We start from the raw sequence: 27,899 nt of genomic DNA, 5'->3' as shown, positions 1-27,899 counted from the left end.
AATCCAACGCGATAAGATTTTTCTGCGAGGACGTAGCGAGTTGAACTGCAGTGATGCATCGTGTTACAACCGCTCGTGTGAATGCTAGCGATTATTCACGATGTCTTCGTGTACGGAATCCAGAGAAATATTTCCCATTGAGCGCACTGCCAAATAGTTTTTAAAAGGGGATTGCATGTGTTAGACCTCCCAATGGGAGAATGATTATTTAACAATCGGACGATTCGTTAACCATAAAAACCCTCATCAATTTAATCACCGTGGATCTTACAGTAACAAGACTTTTTCGACAGATTTCGTCATAGAGGAAAAATGTGGGAATTCGATCTTACCCCGAACCATAAAAGACTTTAATGAATGCTGGTCGTAAATTATTTTTCTCGAGCATTACCTTTTTATATAATTAAATGCTTGGATTGCCTGAACAATTGAGAATGGATATCTTTCATAGCGACATAAATAGCCGTATGATATTTATAGGTCCGAAAGAAACGGTAATATAAGAAAGATATTTAGCTGAACGGATATATATGGGAATTCGTTTTTCCTCAACTAAGCATAGCAACGGGTGATTCGTGTGTTGACAATAAGTGCAATCAATTAACAAACAAAAACATTGCGCAATGGCAACTGCTTTCAAATTGACCAAACAGGACTAAAAGAAAACTATAAATAAAGCGTATAGTAAAATTAATGATGCTATAACTTAATGTTATTTATCATTAATGCTAGTCGTAATTTCATTGGAGTGTTGCCTTTTTCATCTGTAATCGGCTCTTGCCTTAACACCCCCTTCCACACGCCTTTTTGTGGCGGCTAATTCCGTGGTAGTATGTAGCGGTATTGACTGATATCTCCTGTGATAGGTTTTCAGGGACATTGAATGTGATTGCTCATTGACCTATCACTTTCTGTATCATCATTCGGTCATTCACATTGACTGCAGTTTTTTTAAATCGCTTATTCCGTCTGTTTCTGAATTTAGCCCTGTCATTCAATTTAAATCCGAGCGTGGCGTTACGATCGATGTGAGCAGCCGTGCTTTCCTGATTGACTGAAAGGCCGTGCCAGCGATGGGAAAAGGGGTATGCCCAATGAAGGGATAAGGGATGGAATTGCCATCCCTATAGAGCATAGGCGGAAAATGGTGATATAAGCGAAATGGTCATTTTTCCACTATCACTTATGCCATCATTTTAGCCTGTCCCTCGAATAGGATGGAAAAAATGATAGTTTCAATCAGGCTTTCGTAAGAAAACAATAAGAATGGTAAGAAAATAAAATCTCTCCGAAAGAAATCCCGAAATAATAAATTTTCACCTGCGAACATCAGTAGCCTCCATTTCAATCGTAAATTCATTGACGATTTTTTTCACGATAATTCCGAGTAGACTCATTTTTTGGAGGAAAAAAAACTTTTTAATGTTTAATTATATTAACCATAAAAAACCTTCATCAATTTAATCACCGCGAGAGCATCCGTAAAATTTAACTCTTAGCTGCGCCACGACGAACTTTCCACTTTCAAAATTGCCATAAAAAGTGTTATTGGTTCTCTTGGATATCACACAATTACTAATAACACTTCATTTTTACAGAGCGCGAACCGGGACTGATTTATTGCTAAATGTAAGGAACAGATGGACCAATTGGATAGATATTGTGGAGTGTATTCATTGAAAAACAGCGCTTGTATGGGTTTATACGTGTTGCAGGCAGGAATAAGTTTTGAAATCAGGAAGAAAGAACATTTAAGTGCTTACAAAAACAACAAAGATTAAAAAATTAATTTTGCTAAACATTTAATTTGAAACTGCCATAGGAACGATTTCAATATGAATATTTTAAAATTTTGCAATTACCGCCACGAATTGGACTCTACACAGAGTAGTTAGAAACATTAAAAATTATTGAAATTCAGGACAGTACTCTTATAAATGAATATAATTACCCATCCTTTTCCCCTAATCTGTCGTCCGTTATAAAATTCATCACGTAACTAGGTTACAAGAATAAGATAAACAAATCATAATTTGTGCCTGAAGATGATATGATAGCTCATTGAAACCCGGGTCGCGCTCTGTAATAAAGAATTGTTTAATATCCAGGAAAACTTATAATGGAATAGCACAAAGTTAATCAAGAGTTAGTGAATTTTGTTGAGTGTTATTGCACTAGTGGCCAAATATTAGCCTTTACTTTTAAATTCAGCACCTTTCCTAATAATCGGAATGAAAATCAAATCGGTGGAAAGTTTATTTGCTTTCAATTGAAGCAAGAACCACATTGGGAAACTTTCGTGGCTTATTATCGGGTCGCGCGGCTGCCAATATATATATATAGAGAAAAAAATAGTAAACCTTTCGATGTTCAATTATTTATTATATGAAAAAGTTATTGAAATTAATATATACTTACGTATTATTCTTAGGAAACGTTAATTCCTTCAGAAATTATGCTTACAAATCAATAAAAAAAACAAGCTTATCGACTCACGAGCGAAAGTAAAGACTCGATTTTTGCGTAAATTCCGATTGGAATTTTTTCTATTATTTTTTCTCATTTTTAACGGCTTCTGGTGACTTTATGGATGAACTCAATATTTAAATAGCCATAGTTCCTCAATCCTTAGACATTATATTATCATACTGCTCAATTTTTACTTTACATAATTATATTGAAAATTTAGGGTTTGTGAATGTTTTTTTGATTTCCGTCACCACTGTTAGCCGTAGAGGAGTAGATTGGCATGAAAAAAGGTAAAAAATAGCATTTTTGCCAAAAATTAAAATTGTATTTCGTATATACGTATATTAGGGTGATAGAGTAACTTGACTTTTCTGATGCTGCCAACACCCAAGCCTCGCTTCCATAGAAAAACATGCTCCATATGTAGCATCTGATTGTTTCCTTTCTTCTCTGAAGAATCGCCGTATCTAACATAAAAACTTCTTTTAATTTCTGTGAACGCTTCGCATATTTCTCTTCAAACTTTCCTCCAAATATCGAAGCAAAGGAATTGTTAGATCAAAATGCGAGGGCCGTTTCTTTTTTCAAACTCCGATAGCTCAGCAAAAAATGAATACAAGCAGAGGTGCCGACGTGCAAAAAATATTTGGGGGGGCCCAAACCGGAGACCTTTCCCTGGTAAATTTTATAAGTAGTTAATTTTCAGTTTTTTAAGCATTTTAGAAGAGTCATATGGTCAACATTAGAACCCTGATCACTCGAATATCGATATCTGGACACTCCGGGGAAAATCAACAAGCCTGGCACATTTTTTCCTCACATCTGTAACGAATTTTCGGGGGGGCTCGGGTCCCCTCAGGCCCCATGGAGTCGGCACCACTGAAAACAAGCGACATGCGGGTACTGCGCAGGTAGGACAACTGCGCGTCCTCCATTCCACACGCTCATGTCATTTCTGACCGTAAGTTGTTAGTTTGAGGTTACTATAGCAATCTTAAAATGCCAAAAAACACACTTCTTCGTTGATGCAATCTAGTATGTATCTTAAATTTAAAACATCTAAAGGAGGAAAACATCCAATAAAGCAATGAATGTCACCATAAAATCATCAACCTTATAAATAACAAATAAATTCATTTTAAAAATGTCAGCAATCACAAAAATGAGATAGTTAGACATAATACATGGTGATGCGCAGACAACTCAACTTGAATTATATGAGCACCACTTTTGATTCTGCAGCACTACACAATTTTTAAAAATACCAATCTAATTATTAGGTAATTATTCCTGAAATGATGCATAAAAACTCTGAAAATATTCCCATCCCAAGCAGCAGTGTATATCCATCAAATGTCTAAATAAGGATGATATATATGTAGGTTTGCAACTATGCATTTTCTTTTGAAGAATGAACTTTTTTCTCATTCAAATGAGGACGCTTTTCTTAATTTTCACCATAAAACAGTCCAATAACGAGGCCAACTTGTACTCTCCTGTTAGCACTTTTCTCTTTTTTAAGTATTCGATGTAGATTATTCCTCTATTCCAAAATGTCGTTGCCGTGACCTAACCGCCATATTTCACCATCTTCGCTTACTCTGGAGCCTATTCACCTTCCGATTCCATTGTTTCGACTGTTTTTGTCTCTGTAGATTGGAAATGAATCTATATTTCATCTACAGCTATGTATTGACAAGGAAAATCCTCCGCATTGTGACGGAAAGGCGCCAATACAGCCTTGGAGTTGACCACATGATTTCGTTTGTTCTCCACCGCGAGTAAAAGCGGCAGTTATATTACCGAGATACCAAAGTTTTCAACAAACATTCTTTAAGCCCACGAACAATGAGACATGTAACTTCTTCTTCATGAGACAAATATTCTTTTTTTCGAGCAAATAATTTTTATAACTAGAAAAGCGCTGTTATAATTTTCTTTAAATATTGGTTTTATTCACCTTTCCTTGCTAAAAGGTTACAAATTGAGCGACCATGGCTCCCCCCCCCCCTAGTTTTGATCCTGTAAAACGCCCTTGTTACTAGTTGCTAAAGTAATTCTACCTCCGTAATGGTCACAGCCCATAAGTCTTGGATAAGCTCTGTTCGTACATTCTAGGACCAAAATAAGAAGAATCAAGCGTGGTAGTGAGGAAGTTTTCCATATTGAAATAAACACTTACAATTTTCCACGATTATAATCTTTTATTCCTACCCAGGATTCGATGTTGCTATATCGTCTTCAAGGTACAAAATGGTTGTGAATGAACCATTTTGTACCTTGAAGATGATATAGTAACATGGAAACCTAGGTCAAAATAGAAGTTTGAAATCGTGGAAAATGGCAAGTGACCATTCCAATATTCTAAGAACAAATAATTTATGTATATTTCCCAAACCGAAATGTTTTCCATTTCAATTAATCATTCAATTTCTTTACGTGGGCCCAAACATTTAAAACTGCTCGCCAAATATATTCAAAGAGATTATGAATATCTTTTTCGTCGAAAAGCATGTTTAACCCTGGCTATTACAGCATATATTATTATGGGGGAAAAATTATAGGAGATATTTCATGGAGATTTTTAGCAAACGATATAACTTCATTTAAAAAATCAAATTTTAGTTACTTTTTCTTACTGTATCATTATAACATGCTTCTTAAATAACAACAGTTCTTCAAGAGGGCATTGTGTTATTGAAATAACCGTTATTAGTTTCCGGAAGTGGTCCCACCAACAGGCGGAAGCCTATCGTCGACGGGCGAGTTTTTGGGAAGAAAGGCAAAGGACGGCCCCGAATGAATTATATAGGATATTTTACTTGGGATGCTAAAGAGACAAAATACACAAATATGAAAAAGCTTATCAGATTGGAGGGTAGGGGGGAAAGCTGCGTCAAACCAATCTTCGGATTGTTGACTTAAGATTACGATTGTAGAATTTCCTCGAAAATGGAAGTTCATTTGTTTCCCGTTAGAACGTTTCAATGATACTGAACGTGACGTGAAAGACGCTTTAGCAACACAGGGTCCAGATCAAACGAAGCCGTCGTCAATGAAGAAATACTTCTGTCGCCGAGAGAATTATACCTCCAATAACCTACACATCAGTTCGGTTGCATTTGCTAATCTATTAATTCCCAAGAAAGTGATATCAGAAGCTTTTGCCTCCTTTTATAGCTCTTCGCACTATCTTATTGTATCCGAATAGTGGAACATTTTATAGCTGCTCAATTCCAATAATTCTGAAATGACGTGTCCTGATAATATCCACTTGTATTTTCTACGGCAGTGACGCATCCGTTAATTGAAATAGATACGTCTTCTGAGGCCTTAAATATATTGTGATATCACGGAGTATATAAGCCTTTGAATACTTCTTCACTTTTCAATCGAAGTTAGTCAGCCTTTCCCAAGAGACCAACACTGCGGAACCAATGCAGGTTAGTGGGACTCCGGTGATTGTGATTTTAAAAATGGGTTAAAAATGGTTCTGTGGAATGTCAAAACAAATATGATATCTAATGTACTGATTTATTATGCTATTTTATGTCATAAATTTGATGCTGGCTGTTAAGTGATAGCGTAGTGGTTGGGTTCGAATCCCAGCTAAGCCACATGATTTTTTCATGACAAATTTCATCCTTGGATTATATAACTAGAGGTTTTGTTATCGAAATCTCACTGGGGCGATGTCACAAATATCTTCGGTTTTTTCTTGAATTATAATGTTAAAATGCACTAGCCTTCCACATTTCTCTTACTATGCGCAGAGTGGATTGTTACCCTGGAAGGATAGCAAACCCATGATGACTTCCTCGGCATTTATTTTCCTGTTGCTGTTGGTCGAGGTTTTGAGTCCAGGAAACGGCAGCGTCATCGTCAAGCCAAGTAATTATGCTGGATTTTTGCCATATCACACTTACAAATAACAACTGTAAAAAGCATTGAAATAACTGAAAAAAGAGCTGATTTTTTCCCGGCGTATGTTGGTAGGGAACGCTGTTAATAATAATAATAATAATAATAAAATGTCTTTATTCGGGCGAGGTTGAGACTAAAAAGTCCCCTCTTCCACCTAACCCCTCGATAGCGTCAATGCAAGCATATTAAAAAATGGTAGACAAACGTTTACAATACAAAGAATATACAATATACACTTGTGAAATTTCAAAAATATAAGCAACTATATGTGAAAATTTTGTGTAAAAAAGATTTCTGTTTTTGGGAAAAAAACATGAGGATAAGGGTGTAATATCCTTCAGCGAAAAATCCCACTGCAGGAAAACGCCCACACAAGAAGGGGGGCGTGAAAAACCTGCGAAAACCTGCTGTTCGGGTGCTTCATCGGGTAATCTCCTTCAAGGCTCCCGACGTTTCGGGGTTCGAGTCGTACTCCATTCTCGGGGCTGAATTCTCGGAAAGTGTTCGTCTCATATATCAGTACCGGGATCTTAGGTTCCCTCTGATTGGTCCTTGGTATTAGCCAATCGGATTTTATACAATACGGGTTTCCAGACGTTACTGAGGGATTAACCGCCATCTCTATTGAAGCTATTGTCCGTTAGCCGCTTCCCTATGGCCTCCTTCGTAATCCTTTCCAAATATTTCTTCTCAAGAGAGATGATCTTCACATCTTCCCAATGAATGGCATTGTTTTGGTTGATGCCGTGATCGGCCACTGCAGATTTTTCAGGTTGACATACCCTGAAATGCCTTTGATGTTCCTTTATTCTCGTGGAAATTGTCCTGCCAGATTCACCCAAGTAAACTTCTCCGCATTCACAGGGAATCTGGTATATTCCGGGAGTTGCGAGGCCACAGGGATCCTTGGCTCTAGCTAGTTGGCCCCTATGCTTGACGGCAACAGTTCAGTGTGCAAAGGTTCGAAGCTGTGTTGACACAACTCAAGTTGACTGCTGTGAATACCTTTTAAAAAATCATCTTTGGCCTTTGCCTTGTGCTGAGGTGCAAAATTGCACTCGTATTTAATTCCTTATGATTTTTTCCTGTTTCAATTTTTTTGCTACTTTTTTGTGCAAGTAATAGGCAGCCCGAGTCAGTGGCGCAGCGAGGGGTGGTTTTGGGGGATAAAACAACATCCCCCCCCTCCCAGAGCTCAGAGAAATTTTTAAGTTTAATCCATTTTACTTAATTGGATTGATATTACTAATAGAATAGTGTAAGGATTAATAAAACATTCCTCAGAAAGCCGTAAAACTCACCATTTTGAACCGTTTATCTCAAAATTCCGCAATTTATTAATCTCGCACCTACCGCTTATCCTGGAGAGTATTCCGTACCACCACACACCCCGGTATTAGTTGAACCTAAACCCCCCTCAGCCTTAATTCCTGGCTGCGCCCCTGCCCGAGTACATCTCTAGACTTCAACTTTAACTACCTTAATATCTGAAGTTTCCCACTTTTGCTTATTTACAGGGGGTCTAGGGATCCAGTGTAACGGGGATGAAGACTGCATGGCTATTGAACATTCCCACTGTCAAAGTGGCCTTGGGTCTTTCTGTGAATGCGATGACGGATACCGCGACGTTGATATGACCTGCTTGACAGGTAAGTCTCACGCTTGTGAATACGTATTGACCAAAATGGCACCTCCCGTTCTTCCAATGATATAACTAAACCTTAATCCTTAACTGCATGAATTTCTAAATGCGTACCAATTTTTTTTTCTTTTTAAAATACAACTTGAAACGCTTCGGTTACCTCATTTTAATATTTTGTTCGGCTATTTTTTTTATTTTTAAGGGAACATTTTAATATGTATCACATATGATACATTGTGGTTATAGACAACTTTTACATTAAATAGATATTTATCACAGATTTATAAATTTTCCACAAAAGGTTTTCATTTCACTTAGTCATTGAAAACTTCTCGTTGGCGCATGATGGTTAGTGATTGCACGTGTAGATATCACTCGGGTAAATCCTCTTCCTCGTTTATCATGCGGGGACAGAGATGCGGACTTGCAAAAAATATTTGGTGGCCCAAACCGGGGATCTTGTCCCGGGAAATTTTATGAGTAGTCAGTTTCAAGTTTTTTAAGCATTTTAGAAGAGTCATATGATCAACATTAGAACCCTGATTACTCGAATCTCGATATCTGGACACTCCAGGAAAAATCGACAAGCCTAACACACTTTTTCCTCTCACCCATAATGAATTTTTGAGGGGGCTCTGGCCCCATGGAGTCGGCGCCACTGTGCGAGGAGCTGACTTCCTTCAGCATAATTAGAAGCTGATCACCTTTGGCATCAACTGACTGCTTCGAGAACCACATACTTGACGATGTGTATCGTATCTGGTGCACCATGCGTTGGAGAGGAAGAATAATAATAAAAATAATCGGAAATAAACGGCAAAAAGTGTAGTGTTTCATTTACGATACAAAATGCAGTGAAGGGTTGAAAATCAACAGCTTCCGCACGCAAATTCCTTGCCGTCATCCTAAGCGTGAATCACACCATCATTTGTCCCGTCACTCTCGGAGATCATTCGCTTTTCGCGACCGGAAAAGTGATCGCTCGAGTGATCATTTTTCTGAATCACACGGTCCCTACCGCCGTCGCTTTTCGCATCATGTCACTAACAAGACTATTGTGAGGAATATTCACGTACTTGGCAGATCTTCTCTGCACGCGTTCTAACTTTTTTAGCCTATTTCGTGAGGGTCCCGAACACTAGCAGCGTATTCTAGGTGTGGTCTAACGAGGGTGAAGTGGCTAATTTCTCTCACTTTGTCGTCGCACTTTCCTTTATATTCTTCCAACAAAACCCAATTTACGATTTAACTTGACCTATTATTTCACGAATATGTTTATTCCACGATAGATCATAATATAGTGTGATTACTTGATATTTCATGAATTCGACAGTCTCATATTGGGTACCCCGAATGATATAGCTATTTTGTGGGAAGTTATTTCTTCTCCAGTAATTCATTACCACACATTTTGCAAATTTAATTCTAACTGCCACGAATCACGCTTGGATAGCAACGAGATCGTTCGTTATTTCATCCCTAACTTTACTGGAACCGATTTCCCTTAGAAGGAGAGAAAAGGGAAAAAACGTAGTCGCCGGAAAAAGGAATTTGAACGAATTTCTTGACAGTTTCGTTTTTAGAAAATCTAAACAATGACGAGTGACAACAATCATATTCTTAAAGACTACACTAATTTGATTGCTTCTATGGTTTTCAGTCAACCTTGGGGATCCTTGCAGATTGGGAGGAGCAGATTGCAAGCATATCCCAAATTCTTCTTGCGACAGGAATGGAAAAGATTTTATATGCCAGTGCCTACCAGGATACCACGAAGAAAATCAAAATCAAATCTGCGCGGAGAGTAAGTCTAACAATGTGGTACAATGTATCAATATATGTACCACGTGAGTTCAATAAGAAATGCAACACAATTTTTTTTCCATGGCAAATTTTGGTTAAAAATGGACATTTCTTGGGTTTTCAAACATCCCCACTTCATCTCGCATGACAGCATTGACTTCAGATGGCCGACCGCTAAGGTTTTGCTATTTTTTTCCCCCGGACTTTTTATTTCTACCTCTTAAAATATGCTATGAGATGCAGAATGGATATCCTAAAAAATTTCTGCCCGATTTTTTGACGTTTTTAGGTCGCTCAAAGAACACAGATGCAATAGCATTCCACAATTTTCCCGAGTTTAGGAAATAACATCACTATTTCACAGTTCTGTAGGACCAATGTTCGCTCCAGTTTTACGACCGCTCAGCAATTTTCCAGGAATACTATAGTTTTGGCGAGTTACAGCCGCGAGTCACAGCCCTGACGTCGAGCTGGTCACTCGCAGGCCGCATTCAGGATCAGCTGATAGGTCCTGCGCCCCTCATTGCCTTACGCCCCCCTTCGCGACTTCCCTAACTGACCGCGCTATGCGGATATGTTACAGTCTATTCACCTTGTGTTTGCTTATGAGCTTTCGTGAGAGCCCGGACACTCACGGATGGCTTCGCTGATAGGCGAGGGGTAGTACCAAGAGAGAGATGAGGAGCGAACTTAACGTTGCCAAATGTACGTAGCCGCCCTACTTTGTCACTGAAAACGTGTGAGTCATGGGTGGCCACAGGTATTTTGGCAAAATCGCCCCGCGGGCCGGATAGTAAATTTTCCGATAACTAAAATATTCGATACCAACGTCTACTGAAACATCCGGTGGCGTATTTCTTATTGTTTCTTATTTACGAACAGTTTACGGCAACTTTGACGTGAAGTAGAGCGCTGTGATGCTCCTAGCGGCGTCTCACAGAGTTAAACGAGCGAGAATCGTGCGCTACTTGAAACGAGTGCGCGGGCCGGATGAAAGCCCTCCGCGGGCCGTATTTTGGAGACCCCTGATCTAGCTAATCAAATTACCAAAACTCGTGTATGACAGCATTTTTTCCTCCAAAACACACTCTACAGTTCCCTTCAAATCATCCCATGATCGGTTTTCTATTTAGTTTGTTTACATAGCGGGTTGGCACTGTAACAAATGCATTTGCATATTTTTCACTAAAAACTCCAGTGTTGGAACATACAGAGAATGAACATCTTCACGTTTTACCTACATTTTATTGTATACACGTCCGAGAGAGGTGGACTTCAGTGATCTCTGTTCAGACGTATGATATTGCGGGGTTCGAATTTCGATGTTCCAGAGTGTGGCGAGGAATTGTATAGAACAAAAGAGGAAATTAAATATCATCCATTATCTCCTGCGGCACCCCTCTATTTATAGGGGAACGTTTTGACTCTGAGAACAACAGGTTAAGGATATGGAAAAAATGGTGAGATGATTACACGGAATCAATCCTTTTTCCATTCATCGAAGCCAATTGTTTTACTTCTTCGTGGTACTACTCTCATGCCTCATTCCTCGCCTACTAATTCCTAGAATCATGTTAATGTCAATCATTAGGATTAACAAATATTTCAATTTTTCCTTTAATCACTATCTTCCTAACATCTTTACTCACAGTTGTCGTTGAAGGGAGGCTCACGATTGAGTCAGACTCGGTAAAAAGTCCCTCAAGTTAATTCTGGGAGCGAAGACTACTTCAGGAACTAACTTTGACTCAATTCATTTGAACCAAAATAACTAGGGGCAGGTTCAGTCGTAAAATTTCTAAAGTAATACATTTTCCAAAACTATTGTCGCCCATGGCATCCTGCTCATCGCATACTAGCATTACTTGTGTAAAATAGTATTACAAATTGAAGTAACTTACAAGAGATATTTCATTTTAAACATGTGAGACGACAGAGGTGGACATCTTGAAATTTGACGACTCAATGTCAGTTTGGACTCAACTTATCAATTGTGGAGTAGAGTCTGAGCTAGCTTTGGGATTCGAGTAACTTCTCGTGCAACCAACGTGGCAACGGATTCTAGTTTCAGTAAGGATCAACATTTGAGTAAAGTTCTGGAATACGGCCCTGAATCTCACGGCAATGGAAATCCTGAACTCGCTAGCCTCCTCCGTTTAGTGCATGGTCAAGAGTCAAGGTTTGTCCTCAAAAGGGAAGTCCTTCAAGTGTCACCATGATATCTCGTTCACATTTTGATAGGTCATTGGAAATAGATACTCATGAGGTGTAGTTTTTGTTTCGCCAACGCTCATTACTTTACGAGATATTAGCGACGGAAATCATCAGGAAATCGCCTAAAGGTATGCAAACCGCATCGCAAGAATACACCGTCAAAGGTCTTCATCATTGCATGGAGTATAATAGGTCTGATTATACGATGCATTAACACGTACGAGTTAATATCTAAATGTGTGACCGCGTGAATGAACGTGAATGTGCACCGTGTAGCCACGGAACTTGTGCGAATGCTTGTACAGAAAATGGAACCCGTTCTAATTTGGTTCATGTATTCGTACATGTTCCGTTCCGGTCCACAAAAATCGTTCATGCAAACAGATTTTAACTAGTGCGTGTTAATGCAACGTGTGAACAAGGCCTTAAGGGTCTGTTGTTGTTCTGCGAGTTGCATAAAATTAGGCGCTTTCCTGGTACTTTCCGTCGCAAATATCTCGAAAAGTACTGAGCATTGGCGGTTGAAACACAAACTACACCTCATGCAGTGGCGTTACTAGGATGCCTTGGGGGGAGATGGGATGGCGACCCCCCCCCCCCCGGCAACCACCGTCCCCCGTCCGGGAAAATTAAAAAAAAATGACATTCCTTGATATACATTTTACATTATTTTGGTCCTAAAAATTTTACTTTAAGCAGATACAGTTCTTATATGTCAAAACTAGACAATGGTTTTGAATATTTTTTTTATTTCTCCGAGGCTTTGGGGGTATCTATCCTCTCCCTCATCCCCCCTCCCCCCGTAGTTACTCCACTGACCTCATGGGTATCTATTTCCCATCATCTAGCAAACTTTGGACGAGACACTTGAGGGACTTTCCGCATCAGTTACAATTCTCGTCTATTTTGTTTTATAGCGGGACTCGGAGATCCATGCTCCAGCAACGCGGACTGCAGGGCGGTTGCAAATGCACAATGCAGGTTGAAAAACAAGGATTTCTACTGCATGTGCGGCGAGGGATTCCACGAAGAGGGCGAACTCTGCGTGAAAAGTAAGTCGCAAAGATGAGCTGAAGTGAAGCAACTTGGGTTGAAAAGATGGAATGAAGAAATAAAGCCGAAACTTGAAAAGTGAGAGCTTAACCCTTTGCGGTATAATGTCGACGCCTACTCTACCGCTCGGTACGTTATCACGCACGATTTGATGTCTAAATGTATGAATGCGTGAAATGCGTTTTGAATCTTGGCGTGTAGGTCTTTAAATTGAAATTTAAATTTTGCCGACGTTTCCTTTCATTTACAAACCATTATCAGGGCTTAAAATGAAATTGAGCGAATAATTTTGATACATAGGCTTATTAAAGGGTTACATCAATATTTCTTATTATAGAAATATAATAAAAAAGAAACATTCACTTGTAAATTAACAAAAAAGAAGAGATCATAGCCTAATTCTATAGAATTTTATACATATTTTTGCAATATTTATGGAAACTATAAGGTTCATTGTTACCTGTCAATTTCGATTAATTAAATAATAAAATATGCTTAAGTTGTCAATGTCGATCTTATATTACAACTTTTTTTAGTTTTGGAAATATATAAGATATCTTAAAATAATCTTTTTGTTAAATTATCTTCAATGTCTAAAATAGAAATAGTTTTATTTTTTTCGAGGAGCCGGGAGTCTCGACGGGTATCAAGAAATCTCGAAGGGGCGATACTTCTCGACTCTCGTCAAGACTCTCGACCCAGGCGAGACTCTCGCCTTTCCCGAGAGTCTCGTCCCGACAATGCCGAGAAATGAAATTCTCGTCTCGACCGTCGAGACTCTCGAGTGGTCGAGAGTCTCGCACAGCCCTAGTAACCACCCAACTTGTGCGAATGCTTGTGCATGAAATGTAACCTGTTGTAATGTGGTTCACATATTCCTACATGTTTGTATTACGACGAGTTTAGCACGACATCGCAAGACGCTGCGATTATATTAAGGGTCAAGGGATTATACAATATTTTAAGGGATATCACACATCGAAAATTTTCCAAGAATAAATTCTTTGACACGGATAATATTAAAACCAGTGGATTTTTACTTAAAACAATAAACTAAGAACATTTAGAGGGAAACAATCAATCCTTTTCATTATTTCTTTTTTTCTAAAAACTATTTTGAAAAAAAAATACTCCCATAAACAAATTGGACCAAGAAGGGCTAAGGCACCGACATTTTTTCTCGTTTATAGAGGTTTCTCACATACCAAGTTTCGCATTTACAAAGGTTCCAGAATGGCATCTCTCACTTATAGAGGCAAAAATAAGCAAGTGGGGGGGGGGGGAAGAGTGGAAGGAACCCACAGTTACTGTCTGTAAAAAAAAGGAAGACACCTGAGTTTGAGGAGCTCTATCGTATAAACGAAGCAATTAATTTCAATGCAACAAAAAGCATACGAAAGAAAATTTATTTATAAGTTGGATCGTATACTTTTAAAATCCTCAGCTCCATAGTGTTTCTGTATTTCATTTTTTTCTAAAAAAATTACCAGTTCCAGGAACTTGCAGTCTCGATTTAAAAAAGGCCTGATCTATTAATCACAGTCTGTCGAAAACAAATTTATTATGTCACTGATGTTTATTTTAATTGAAATTGAACGAAAAATACCGGAATACCAAGCGCTCAAAGTTGGACGAATTGATTTTACGAGCGAAAAACGGGTGCTTTTTTGAGAAAAAAATTAAGTACACGAAATACTATTGAGCCAAAGAGTTTTAAAGGCATATAATCCAACGTAGATTCTCTCTCTTATGCTTTTTTTTATTGAAATTAATTGCTTTGTTCAGACGCCAGAGCTCCTAAAACTAGGGTGTCTTTTTTTACAGACTAGTATACATATACTTATTATGCATGTAATTTTCTATAAGTTTAAATTATTTATGTTTATTTAAATAAATCAGTTGATGCCTTTTGAGATATTCTTAATATACTATTAATTTGTTTTTGATATCATTTCTCTTATCAAAAATAGACTGTTAACTTTTAAAACGACTCTTCAACTGCATGTCTTAATTCCCTAGATTCGAAGATAAAAAAGTACAATTTTTTGAAATTTTCTTCGAAAAAAATCACTGTCTTTCTCCCTTAACTTCCGTTCAAGTGTGTGTTAGGAATTGATAGAGTCATGAAGAATGTGTTCCATTCAAGTCAAAGTTAACTGTATTGTTTGCACATACTTCCTCGTCCGAAGTCGGCCAAAAAAATCTCTCACTAAGAGAGGTTGCTAGATTCTCCCATATAGAGGCTTCTAAGGGTAAAAATGACGGAATCTGACAATGAGTCTTACTCTTGCTTCTCACTTATACAGTTCACGCGAGGTTTGACTGGATACCTACAAATAAGTTATCAAAAGCCATTGCAATGATGATTGCTCGCTTCCGGGTTCTCTAACCGGGTTTCTTGTATACCATCAGACCACTCGGAGTTGCCCGGGAAGCATAGTACCCAGAGGATTGGGAAACTTGGAATTCATGATCACACGACAGGATATTGTTTTCCTTGAGCGTGTCGAGCGGTGTGCCTACCCGGCAGGATGTACAACCGCTGAAGTTGTTTATTATTATTATTACACATTGCTGCAAGTAGGCTATTGCCTGGCAGCAGCATTATCAACCTATCGAATTCAAAGTTTAGGAACAGAAAAGACACCTATGGAAAAAAATAATACATCAATTCTAATGTCATAATACTAAGAATTTAATATTGTCCCAATAAACCAATTGCAAACAATCCATTAAATACATTAATTCTAATATAATACAACTCACATATGAACATTGACCCAATTAACCCAATTTCACACTCTCCCTATTAAACCACTATGTAATTAGTCAATTAGTGATGAACACTTATTCCTAATAATTTTCGCATTTGCAGGGAAGATCTTAAAAATAACTTCAGGTAGGTCGTTCCACTCCTTTATTCCTCTGTGTAGGAAGGATTTTTTTGGGAATGTCAGTTTTCTGTTTATTTAACTTGATTTTAAATTTATGGTCTTTCCTTCCTATGTAGCAGGGTGAGTCCAGCTTCAGACATACTTCTTTCCAACCCTTTGTAAAGGCTTTGTACCCCTCGCATAGCCTATTTATGGTTCTCCTCACTTTTAGAGGCTTCCATCCTAAGCTCCTTAGCATAGCTATTACACTTTCCCCCTTCTATGCTTCCAAGAGAGTACCTAGCTGTTTGACGTGACGTTACAAATTTTAGGAAAAAGTTCGCAGCCTTAGAGGAGAATTGATTTGAAAGTGGAGGTAACTGTATTTAATTCATGAGCTATGAGAGAGTGAAAATAAAGGGGATGATAATGAAGAGACTGCTTGCCTCACTGCGAATGCTTTGGTGGAGCAATTTTTAAAGTGATGATGGAAAGTTAATTCTTTGTCGTTATACACACCGAGGAATTAGTGAGAGGCTGCTTTTTGTATTCGAAAGTTTATGTCAAAGAGTGTGTGTAACAGTATGCGAATTTTTTTTCCATACTACTTAAAATCGAAAGAAACTAGAAATTTACCAAAATAAATTCTCCTTTTCCTCCTGAACCTTACAAAATTAACCATCATTCACGACATCATTTCTACCCATAAAATCTCCAGAGTCAACCACTTCATCTCGGTGTTATTTGATAATTTCAATTCCAGGGTCGGGGCAACTCTTTACTTAAAGATATTTGGAATTTTGATCCTAAAACATACATACTGCCTCATCGAGTTCCTATTTTATGAATCTTTCCGATGCCATTCCTTCTTCTAGTTTTTAATCCGTCAATTGTGGCATAGTTTTATCGCTTGATGAATTATGTGAATAAAAGAAAATAAAAGATAACAAAAAATACGTATGAACTAATACATGTATGCAACTATGAAAAGAAAATTTGGAGACCTTACTTTTCCTACACGTATATTTACTTATATTTGCGAATAACATTTCGCTTGCTCAAAAACAAGGATACCATGGTACCATCATTAACAATTGAATATTCGTATTCTTTTCCAGCGGAATTGGGTGATCCTTGCACTAGCGACCTGGACTGCAAGGCGGTCGCGAATTCAATGTGCATGGATAGCGCCAAGAGTTTTTGTGTGTGCAAATATGGATTCCAAGAAGAGGGAAACCAATGCGTGGCCAGTAAGTATCAAAGATTTTCATGATTGCCGTCAAATTAGCAAGTGACTGAGCTAAACGAAAATTCAGAGGATGAACCTTGGCCCCTTATCCCATTGGCCACCGAGTTGCCACCATTATGCTCGTTTTTGAAAATTCCTTTCTCCCCCAATGTGCGTCTTCCACAACCGATAAGAAGGTTTCCTATTCCTAATTTTACGATGCAGGCTGCTTGCTGCCGAGCATGGCGGTAGCGCAGAGTACCCTGCTATCAGGTAGCGCTTGGCTTAAATAAGGATTATTAATACCCTATGAAACGAAGAAAACTTTCCGACCTTAGGCTATTTTAATAGGTGGTTATAAAGAGATGTTTCCCTAAGCTCTGTGCCTCATGCATGCTTCGGTAATCTCAGACGATGTAAACCTCCTATCTTCTCCTATAGCATCTAGGTCCCTGTGACGTCACGTGGGTTGGCATCGCATGGGCGCCAATCTGGCCTTTTTCGAATGAGGTTTAAGTTGACCGTTAACATTCGCCTAAACTGGGATTTTTGAAATCGAATAATCTGCATATTATGAACACCCTAATGAGGGTAACGAATCGCAATCAATGCCTTTCGTTTTCTTCCATGAAGGACTCTACCCTATTGTTTCTTTTCTATGCTCTCTACTATCTCCTTTGGCGAGCAAGGTCTGCATTTTACCCTGCCATTAAGCATTAACATAAGCATTATGAAGAAGAGTCCGTGAAGGGTTCACAAGTGGTCATTCCCAACCTTGACATTGAATAATAATGAAGAAGCAGGGGCAATTTCCACAATTTTAAATCCATTGGTACAGCCGGTTGGTACTACTACGATTATAGCATCATCAGTTGATGATGCTATAAGCGAAACCGGTAGTACCAATAAATATGAAATTGTGGAATTTGCTCCTGCTTCTTCATTATGTTGCGTTTCCACTCCATCTCGCCTGAAACCTCAGATTATATTCTTGACATTGAAGTGTTCACGCATGCATATTTCTCAATATCTTTATAGCATGCTCATACGCAACATAATACGTTTGGTGCCATTGTGAAAAAGTTTTGCTGTTCGTGTATTGTACTTGTCATCTATAAACTGTTGAATTTATTTGACAACTTAAGTTGCCAGCAAACAGAACATCATTCCACTTCCATCATATTTTTAAAAATTATTTTCCCCGAAGTAAGGTACGTATGGAGAGAAATATTCTGATATTTGATGAAAATTCTCCAAAAAAATTCTGTGGTCAATAATGCGTTACCAACCTTCTTCGGGGAACTCGTCCGTGGCTGTGTAATCCAACGCCTTAATCTGTGCTTTTTTTCGCAGTCGGACTTGGAGATCGCTGCTCTAGCAATGAAGACTGCGTTCTGGTGGCGAATGCAATTTGTGACGGAAACAGCGGCAGTCTCTGCGAATGTGAAGTTGGATACCATGAATACCACAAACGGTGTGCGGAAAGTGAGTCACAACACGCTTACAATAACCATGGTGATGATCATCAACATCACTAGTCAACAATCCTGAGATGGGCTTCACGCAGCTCTCCATTCAATTCTCCTCTCGGCTAATCTTTTCACACCTACGAACTTCTTATCTTTCACATCTACTACAATAGATAATAAATAAAATAATTCATTTATTTTCGTGAACCACTGGCCCATGAGAAATTAACTTTACATTACACTTCATACTAATCACTAAGCAGCAATCCTAAGATTGATTTGATGCAGTTCTCCGTTCCTGTAGAACAGACAGATTCAGAATGTCTTTTTTCCACGATCAATATAAGAAACTATAACGGCAGCTTTAGAACTCACAAATAGATCAGATGAATTTTTTTTGTATCTTACTAACTTTTTCATACTTTAGTGCATGTTTCTGAATTTGCTTATTATTTCTAACAGCATGTTTTGAGTGTTCTAGCATTATTGGCAAAAAACTTTAACGAGTAGTTTGCAAGTTTTGCCTATGAATGAATGCGGTAGTATAATTTGTTGGTATTCCTAACGTTTTTTGGACAGCGTGGTGTGCATGCGGAAATTCTATTGCATGCTGCATGCTGGTGATTGATCACCCCCTGCCAAACGCCCTGGAGGTGGCTCGTAGGGTATTATGTTAATGAAGATTCCTCCCTCTTATCCGCTTGTCATTTCATAGCGAAGTTTTACTTCTCTATTACGTCCTTAATAACTCTTAGCAATTGAAAATAGTTCCGTGCATCAAGAAGGAAAAGAATACAGATTCAAATAGATAGCGTTTGGATGTCTCTGCGTCGTCATCAGAATTTGAGTCCAAATTCGGTGAAAACAAAATAGGCCCCCTTGAGTATTTAGGTGGCCGCGGTCAAGAACATCACTAATTGTAAGCAGAATTAAGAAGAACCGAATTACATGTTGGTTCTCATTTTTACTTGCAGCGGGACTGGGGGATGTATGCAAAGAAGATGAGGACTGCAAGGCGGTTCAGAATGCGCATTGCAAGTTGGGAAACGAAAGCTATTGCGACTGCAAAGACGGATTCCACGTCAAGGATCATCTCTGCGTGAAAAGTAAGTGATGAAACTCTCGAGGGTTCAAAAGTGTTTTGTTGACTCGATTAAATTTTTTGGAACCTGTATCCAACAGATGAAATAAGTATAAATGGAATATTAACCTGTTTTAAATAGTATTTTTGATACTTCATTTTGAATTTGTTGCACTGAAGCTGAGTTTTAACTCCCTGTGTCTAAAAATTCCCTCAACCTACCAATAGACCTTTTCTCTATGTATTAGGATTTTTGCATCAAGTTAATTTTCCGAATTCGTCCATTGATGCACATAATAATCATGTGGTCAGAATTTTAATCACTGTCGTAACTCAAAATCGGATAAATGGGTGGAATTAGTCACCTATTAAAAAACTATGCACTCATTTTAAGCCTTACATAAAAACACTATTAGTGTTCCTTAATAAAAAGTACATTAGGTAAGATAGTCTCTTCGTATGTAGTTAAAGCATATTATTTTTAAATGATAACTATCTGCATGAATTTTTGACATGTTTTAGCTCGCATGCATGAATAACTTCCTACGCTAAATTTTCTGTTTTTTTATTACTAACTAGAAGTTTTTTTTTCCTGTTAGCATGTCCGATTCCTTGGTTCTCTCCTAGTTTCTGGTCTGATCGGGTTCATTGTCCTAGGTGCTTGGCCTGTATTCGGCGAAAATTTGTGTTTCTGATTGATGCTAGGATGAGTGCGGCAACTGGCAATTCCTGGCGTGGAATCACCCCGTGCCACACACCGTGGTGGTGGCTTGCATAGTACCTTGTAGATGTAAACAAGATAAAAATAATTTCGAAATTTTCTGACTTAATACCTGTTGACGGTAAGCGAATACACTGAATTCCGTTCGAAGAGAAGGAATAATGGCCATAATCTCATGATTCCTGCTTTTGAAGTCCTGGCGTGTTTGTGAATAAGATTCTTTGTCGATATCAACTCTCCAATTTACTTCGTATTATGAATCTCCCTTAAATACCATTTTTCCAGTCACCAAAAATGCCTTTGGTTCACACTAAAATGTTTGTATGCTGCCTTGGCACAGTGTTTGTAATCACGCGGTAGGTAGTAGATGGGATTCCTCGAATAATGGCCCATTTGTACTGTTTTTGTTACAGTCGATATATTAATTACACTGAAAATGAACCTCACTTGAAATTTCATTTTCTCTCCTTTTAGTGAATCTGGGTGATCACTGCACGGACGATAAGGACTGCAAATCCATCGATAATGCATATTGCAATAGGGAAAATGGGTACGTTTGCGACTGCAGAAATGGATTTCACAACAAAGACGGCCTATGCGTGGAAGGTAAGGGGAAAAAGTCCCAAAAGCACGATATACACACATTTATTACATTATTATAAGTACAAAGGCAATAATTTAAAGCTGATGGCGTCTAAAAAAGTACTGAATAGAGGAGGCCCAATTCCATCCCATAGTAGGTTGAATTCTGTTGCCACTTCGGGCGCATTTTAATCTGCTTAAAAAATGTCCGCCTCGCTGTGATGAGTGCAATGAGATCCTGTTTTATCCAATATTTTGTATTTTAATGCTTGCGATGATGGGATGAGAAATTATGTTGAAAAGTTATGAGTTTGATAGGTCACATCATCATGCATATGAATTTCGGCTAACACCCCTAATTATATCATATTTCCCCGTGAAAGTCGGATCACTTTGTCCGTCAGCGACGCGAGTGGCGCCTTATGTAAACCCTTTAAATGCGAGGCGTGTGACAACCAGGGATGGCAATCGAAACAAAACGAAAGTTTAGAATGCTGCTACTCCTTTACTGAGTGAATCCAAGAAATTGCGCACTTGGCCATCTTGAGGAGTACCACTAAAATGGCGCTCCACTTCAATTAATGGGATATCGCGCAATTTTGAACTTGTCCCACTGAGGTCGCATTATTTGGATGGAATTGCGGCTTGGAGCCCACATTACAGCTTTTCGCCACAAAATTCTTCCCGATCGAATTCTACGCATTTCCATGCATATAAAATATATGAGATTCTGTAATGTTTGGAGGCCACCACGGCTCTTTACACATTACGAGTGCAGATGAAAAATTTACATTTTTCTCGTTTCATGAGTAAATGTTTAGTCTGTTCCTCAAATGTGCATTTTGAGTGCTTTTCGAATGACTATTTAACACGTTTTTGAACAAACTGATTTTTAATAACCTTCGATTTTTTCGATTAATCGATATATTGGTTCAAATTTCGATTTTTATTAAAAAAGATAAATTTTAATTTCGATTTAAAATCGATAGCTCAAGAAATCTATTTCGATCGACATTTTTCCATCACTAACTGTACCTGCGGAGACGGATGGGGATAAAGTTGAGAAATTACAGAAAATAAGATCTCCAACAATAAATGAAGTCCCTTATGTAGACATGTGGGAGTTTTGGTGACAGTTAATTAGCCGTTTCCCAAAACATATTTTAAAAAAACAAAGAAGCGGTTTCAAGGTTATATTCTCCTTGTCACTCTGAAAGACATTGATTCTCAAAAGACTGAAAAAGCCAATGAAATTACCAATACGATTATAAGTCGATTAAAAAATTCAACAATGTATATATGTATGTGCCATTAGCTGTCATTCGTCACTGATTGATTGTATCATAGCTCAGTTTAGCTCCAAATATAGGAAAATTTCGTAGAAAATTACTTACAATTGCATCAATCTGCACGCAATCGCTTCATGAGTTTTGTCGTAATAAGTAATTATCAGTTGCATAAGGAATAGAAAACTTAGCCGTAGAATTTTATTTGGATGTTTTAATTAAGAAGTTATATGGAGGAATTATATAAAAAATAATTATATATAATATTTGATTCAAATGTTGCGAAAATCCGGCTCTTAAATTAAGAGAATCCGCGTTGATGGTAGGAGAATATGGAGTGAGCTTTCCACTAGAATTGGTATTATAAAATATTAAATAAAACATTTCGACTGCTGAGTCAACTGATATCTCCTATTTTTATAGCGGGTCTTGGGGATCACTGCACGGAGGATGTGGATTGCAGAGCAGTTGGAAATTCATACTGCAAGTTGGGGAATCGGAGCGTTTGTGAATGCAGGGATGGATTCCACAAAGAAGGCGAACTGTGCGCAGAAAGTAAGTGTGACACTGAGGGTATAAGCATCTGGGTCTTTGGATTAAAATTATCTAACCTATCTCATGCATACTCCAAATTCTTCGGTAAGTAGAACTTTCCTGGTTTCCTTCCACGTTTATCCATTTTACTGGACAATATTTCACCAACGTTCCTAATGGCTTCTTCAGGTCTACTGAAGTGTCGATGCAGAAATTTAGTCGTCGTTTGGTATTTATTGATCATTGAAGCGCTTGGTTTAGAATTTTTGTAGTTCAAAACGGTGCGTTTCCGACCTTAACATCGCTTGTATTTTTGGTTCCTATTGGCAGCAGCTATCCAGGGTTAAAATTTCGGGGAAATAATTTTTCTCCACCCTGTATAATACACACACATATGTGAATTAACAGAAGTTGAAAGAAAGGTATAATACCACATCACTATTAATGGGCACGGACAAAGATACCGTGGTACATAGTAAAAGTCAATAATCAGAGATTAAAAATGTGGCCTCAGTGGGATACGAACCCAGAACCTATATCTTGCCGGACGAATAGGGTGGTTTCCTTTTATTTTTTTATTGCCTAAATCGAAAGATTATTACTCCTGGAGTACGCTTTTCACGCTTATAGATTTTTAAATAACGATATCTATTTTTCGCGATTACATGAAAAGTGAAAATTTTCAAGCCCGCGAAAAAGCGACGGCTAAGTATGAATGCTGGGAAAACCCCGTGTGACGTCATTCTGGTTCCCGCTGTCGCCGTGTGAGGTGACCTTGGGGCGAGGCTTTGAGCGCTGATACGTTACATGCTGCTTGTAGGTAGCAGAGTAACCCGCTAGCAGGTAACGCTTGGCTTAAATAAGGATTATTAATGCCTTATCAAACGAAGACAACTTTCCGACCTTATTAAATATGCGCCAATCTGGCCTTTTTCAAATGCGGTTAAAATTGACCATTGCCATTCGTCTAAACTGTGATTTCTAAAACAAAATTATTTGTATATTATGAGTACACTAATGGTGGGTAACGAATCGCAATCAATGCCTTTCGTTTTCTTTATTGAAGGAAACTACCCTATTCGCCTTTCTACTGATCATAAATATCAAGTTATTGTTAAGAATCAGATCGGGATCGATGCAATGTATTAAAATATGATTCTGCCTATAAATAAATTTGAGAGTGATATAATGAATTAAACACGCCCTTGGAATGAATATATTCGGTTTGTCCCTTACATAAAGCAGAATATCTTAACTGACTGCAGGAATGAATTACACAAAGAAGGCGAAATGTGCGTAGAAAGTAAGTGTGACGCTGACGGTATAAAAAGCTGGGTTGTCGAGTTAAAATTATCTAATCTCTCTCACGCATACTCCAAATTCTTCATTAGGCACAATTAACGACAGATCACACGGGAGTCCCTTTTTTCCATTCTGCTTTGTAATCCAAATCATTGAGCACATAAGAATTCATCCACTCGTTCAGATAGATCATATAGATTGAAATTCCACGCCTAATGAGAATTACCTACTTCTTGCGACCTGATTTTCTAAGTATTTCTTAATATCATCTCTGAGTTAATTTTTTGCCCAATCTGGCGATAGGTTTCAATTGGTTTACGACTTCTAGCAAGCGGAAACCTTATCAAACCTAGCACTTCACAACCAGGAGTGGTCTGAGTGGTCTAAGTCGGCTGGTCGGCGATCGCCGAGGGCCCCGACCTTAATGGGGCCCCAAAACGCGCGTGTCTATCGTGAAGGGTATGTGAGAGGTGTAATAAAAACTCTAATTGAGCAAAAGTTTTTTTGCTGTTGTAAAATTATAGGTTCTCCATAGTTGCTTTATTTACAAAATACTCGGTTTATACATGATTATTAAAAAAATAAATAAAATAACGTTGAGAGAATATAAAAGAGAACCTGATGCTTATTTTTTTCCAGCCTTTATATCAACTCACCAACCTGTCTGTTTGTTTGTCTGTTTGTCTGGTACAAATCTTGTAACTGAAATTTGACTCACTTCCTGTGAAGCAAAAACGCTGAAATTTTGCACACTTCTTCATTTCCGATGAAAATACATGAAAATATAACTTTTTCTCTCCAATCCCTTACCATTCACTGAAAATTTAATAAATATAGTGACTTTTTTAATACGTCACTTTTGGTTTTTCGGGGTCACTGAGTTTTTTTTGCTTTGTGTCATATATAAACGTTGCTCATCCCCTGTAATCTAAATATAAAGGCTGGTTTTTAAAAAAAATCTTTTTATAAGAGCTTATTTTAATGTTTGTTTCAAAAGGGTATTTTAGAGGTTTTTTTTAGATTTCAGTGCAGTTTCAAGGAACAAATTCACTAAATAGAGAATTGACCCATAATACGTGCATACAATATTAAATTGTAAAAGCTGTGAAATTCTCACTTTGTAATATAAATATATTTTCGCCGTGTCCATTGTTTCCTAAAATTTTTAATTTAATTTTGAAATTTTCAAACTTATGCAAAAGTTTAGTTTTCGGTCAATTTTTTTAATCAGGATGATAGAACGTGATAGTCATACATTTTAAAACAAAGAAAACGATTTTACAAAAATAAAAACTGGAGGTATGGTTAAAACTATATGAAAAAAATATGAAAAAAAAAATTCGAAACTGTATTATATTCGATTGTACAACATTAAATTGTGAAATTTTCACTTTTCTTAGTATGTTTTTATTTACGAAATTGCTATTTTTTTATCAACTTCTATCTAGTTTTTAAGAGCTAAAATAGCGTAAAAAATCCATTTCCGGGCATGAACTTTCCTGTTATTTTATGGGGGAGGACCCCCGATTCCCGCGGTAAGAGGGGGTATGATGAGCCCCAGCCGTGGGCCCCGAATCATCTGACATTTCAGGAAACTGTAGAGAACAAAATTGGAGAAGACGCGACAAAGAAATCTGAGACAAATGTAAAATTTACATACATTGGCTGCCGATTGACCGCTATATAATACACTGGCGCAGCGAGGAGGGGTTTTGGGGATAAACCGCCCCCCAGAGCTCTGAGAAATATTTAAGTTTAATCCAATTTAATAAATTGGATACATTATTGGATAGCCGTAAAAATCGCCATTCTGAACCATTTAACTTAAAAATTTTCGGGAGGAGTGCCTCCAATCAAGTGCAAATCACGCTTACCCTGGCGGGTATGCAATAGCCCCACTCCCCTTAGTATTAGTTGCGCCTAAAATCCCCCTAGCCTTAATTCTTAACTGCGACCCTGATGTAATATACAGGTAAAATACATCCATTCTCACAACGCAATAAAATGGATTAGGGCAACTGTACTTTGTCACACCAGCCCCAATAAGAGGGTACAAAAAATATATGTATGCAAACGAAGAAATGTTAACAAATTTTAGGATAGAATTTCGTTTAAACATTCGTCGAGCGACTAAGCAAACACAGATGTTGAAATTGAAAAATTACATACAAAAGTATATGAGACGACAAATTCGAAAAATAAGAAAAACATAAACTCTAAGTAATTCTGTTTTCATTTAAATCATGCTCAAGACCGCACCATTCTTTCATGATATTTCTATACAGGGTGGAGAAAAATCATGTCAAGAACTTTTAACCCTGAATAGATGATGCCAGGGAGCATGAGGGCCCAAGGGGGGCCCTTTGAAGGATACAACACACTGGGGTTGGGACCCAATAATTCAATTGATACGCCCGGACACCCGGAGAGGGGTTGAATTTGAAGGAAAAAGGGTAGAGGCGCCGCCGCGATAGAAGCCCGTCGACGCCTCCGGGGAAGGGATAGGGATGGAAGGGAGGGAGGGATAGGGAAACACCCACGCCGCCATGCACACAACCGTACAACATGGCCCTTTACGAGCGAAACCATTACTTGATTTACCAACGACATTGGCAGATTTTTCTACGAGAAGAAAAATCCAAAGATCATTGCGTTGGATTGGGGATGCCATTGGAATCCAAAAGTACCGATGATGTTTACGTAGAAAACGCACCATTTTTCAAGTACAGAAACTATGAGCCAAGCGTTTTGAATGGCCGAGATTTTTCCCTGTTGCCGGATGTTTTGGACAAAGGCAAATGCTGGAAAAGCATTCGAAGCCGTGAGTTGTCGAGAGCATCTGGCAACAGGGCAAACTCGCGGCACATTGGAGCGCTTGGTTTAAATTTTCTTTTGTTTAAAAATGGTGCATTTCCGACATAAACATCACTTGTATTTTTGGTTCCTATACGCATCAGCTATCCAGTGTTAAAATTTCGAGGAAATAATTTTTCTCCACCCTGTATAATACCATAGAGTAAGTATATTATAGAGGGCTCACGGCATAGGAGGAAATCGTATCGACAGTTTTAATTCTCAAAAAGCAGGAAGGTGGCACGAGAGTAGCTAGCCAGAGGCGAGAGGGTCTTTTTCTTCAAGGTCATCTCGCCTATCCCCTTTCCTTCCCGCTCCCCGTCTTCCAAACTCTGTCAGTACCCCAAGCATCGAAGGAAGGGAAGACTGAGAGAGCATAGAAGGAGAGGCGGCGCACAAAGGCCCAGATCGCGAAAAAGTTTGACCAAAATCATATTTTCGTTGGATGTCTTTGAAAATTGCTCTCTACACGTTTTTTGGCATGCTACTTTCATTTCTGCAGTTATTTTTGCGAAAAAATATTATTTTAGGCGATACGTGGAACTTTAACTTATTATATGGCTAATCGTAACGCTGACTGCATAGACGAACGCAAATCATGATAAAACATGAAAATAAATGATAATTAGTTATGAAGTATGAGTTAATGATCTTTGAAATTAGTCAATAAATAAAAAAGGCTAAAAAGAGGGTTGTTGGGTTCATTGACTTACGTTAAAGAGGTGCGATTTCCAGATTTCGTGAGGTTCTTCTGTATGGACTAAAAGTAATTTTTAAATAAATGTCAAAATAGTATTTAAGTGACTCTTTTATTCTCATATAAGCATAGTTAATGATTTTTTACTTTACGGATTATGTATTATAA

The 27,899-nt window shown here is 38.1% G+C and overlaps 1 protein-coding gene across 2 annotated transcripts in view; it reads left to right on the top strand.

The window, feature by feature from the left end:
• The first annotated feature begins 5,843 nt into the window (after positions 1-5,843).
• Positions 5,844-27,899, top strand: part of LOC124163963 (cell death abnormality protein 1-like) — a 41,820-nt gene continuing 19,764 nt past the window's right edge. For both annotated transcript variants that reach the window (XM_046541100.1, XM_046541098.1), the window contains exons 1-10: positions 5,844-5,912; positions 6,243-6,360; positions 7,911-8,042; positions 9,696-9,839; positions 12,970-13,104; positions 17,097-17,228; positions 18,560-18,691; positions 19,650-19,781; positions 20,952-21,083; positions 22,769-22,900. In XM_046541100.1, the coding sequence (XP_046397056.1) occupies positions 5,907-5,912; positions 6,243-6,360; positions 7,911-8,042; positions 9,696-9,839; positions 12,970-13,104; positions 17,097-17,228; positions 18,560-18,691; positions 19,650-19,781; positions 20,952-21,083; positions 22,769-22,900 (1,195 nt within the window). In that variant the 5' untranslated portion in view covers positions 5,844-5,906. The remainder of the gene's footprint in view (positions 5,913-6,242; positions 6,361-7,910; positions 8,043-9,695; positions 9,840-12,969; positions 13,105-17,096; positions 17,229-18,559; positions 18,692-19,649; positions 19,782-20,951; positions 21,084-22,768; positions 22,901-27,899) is intronic.

This window comes from Ischnura elegans, chromosome 8 (genome assembly GCF_921293095.1).
Source record: "Ischnura elegans chromosome 8, ioIscEleg1.1, whole genome shotgun sequence".
NCBI classification, from domain to species: Eukaryota; Metazoa; Arthropoda; class Insecta; order Odonata; family Coenagrionidae; genus Ischnura; species Ischnura elegans.
This window is presented reverse-complemented; position numbering and strand designations above follow the sequence as displayed.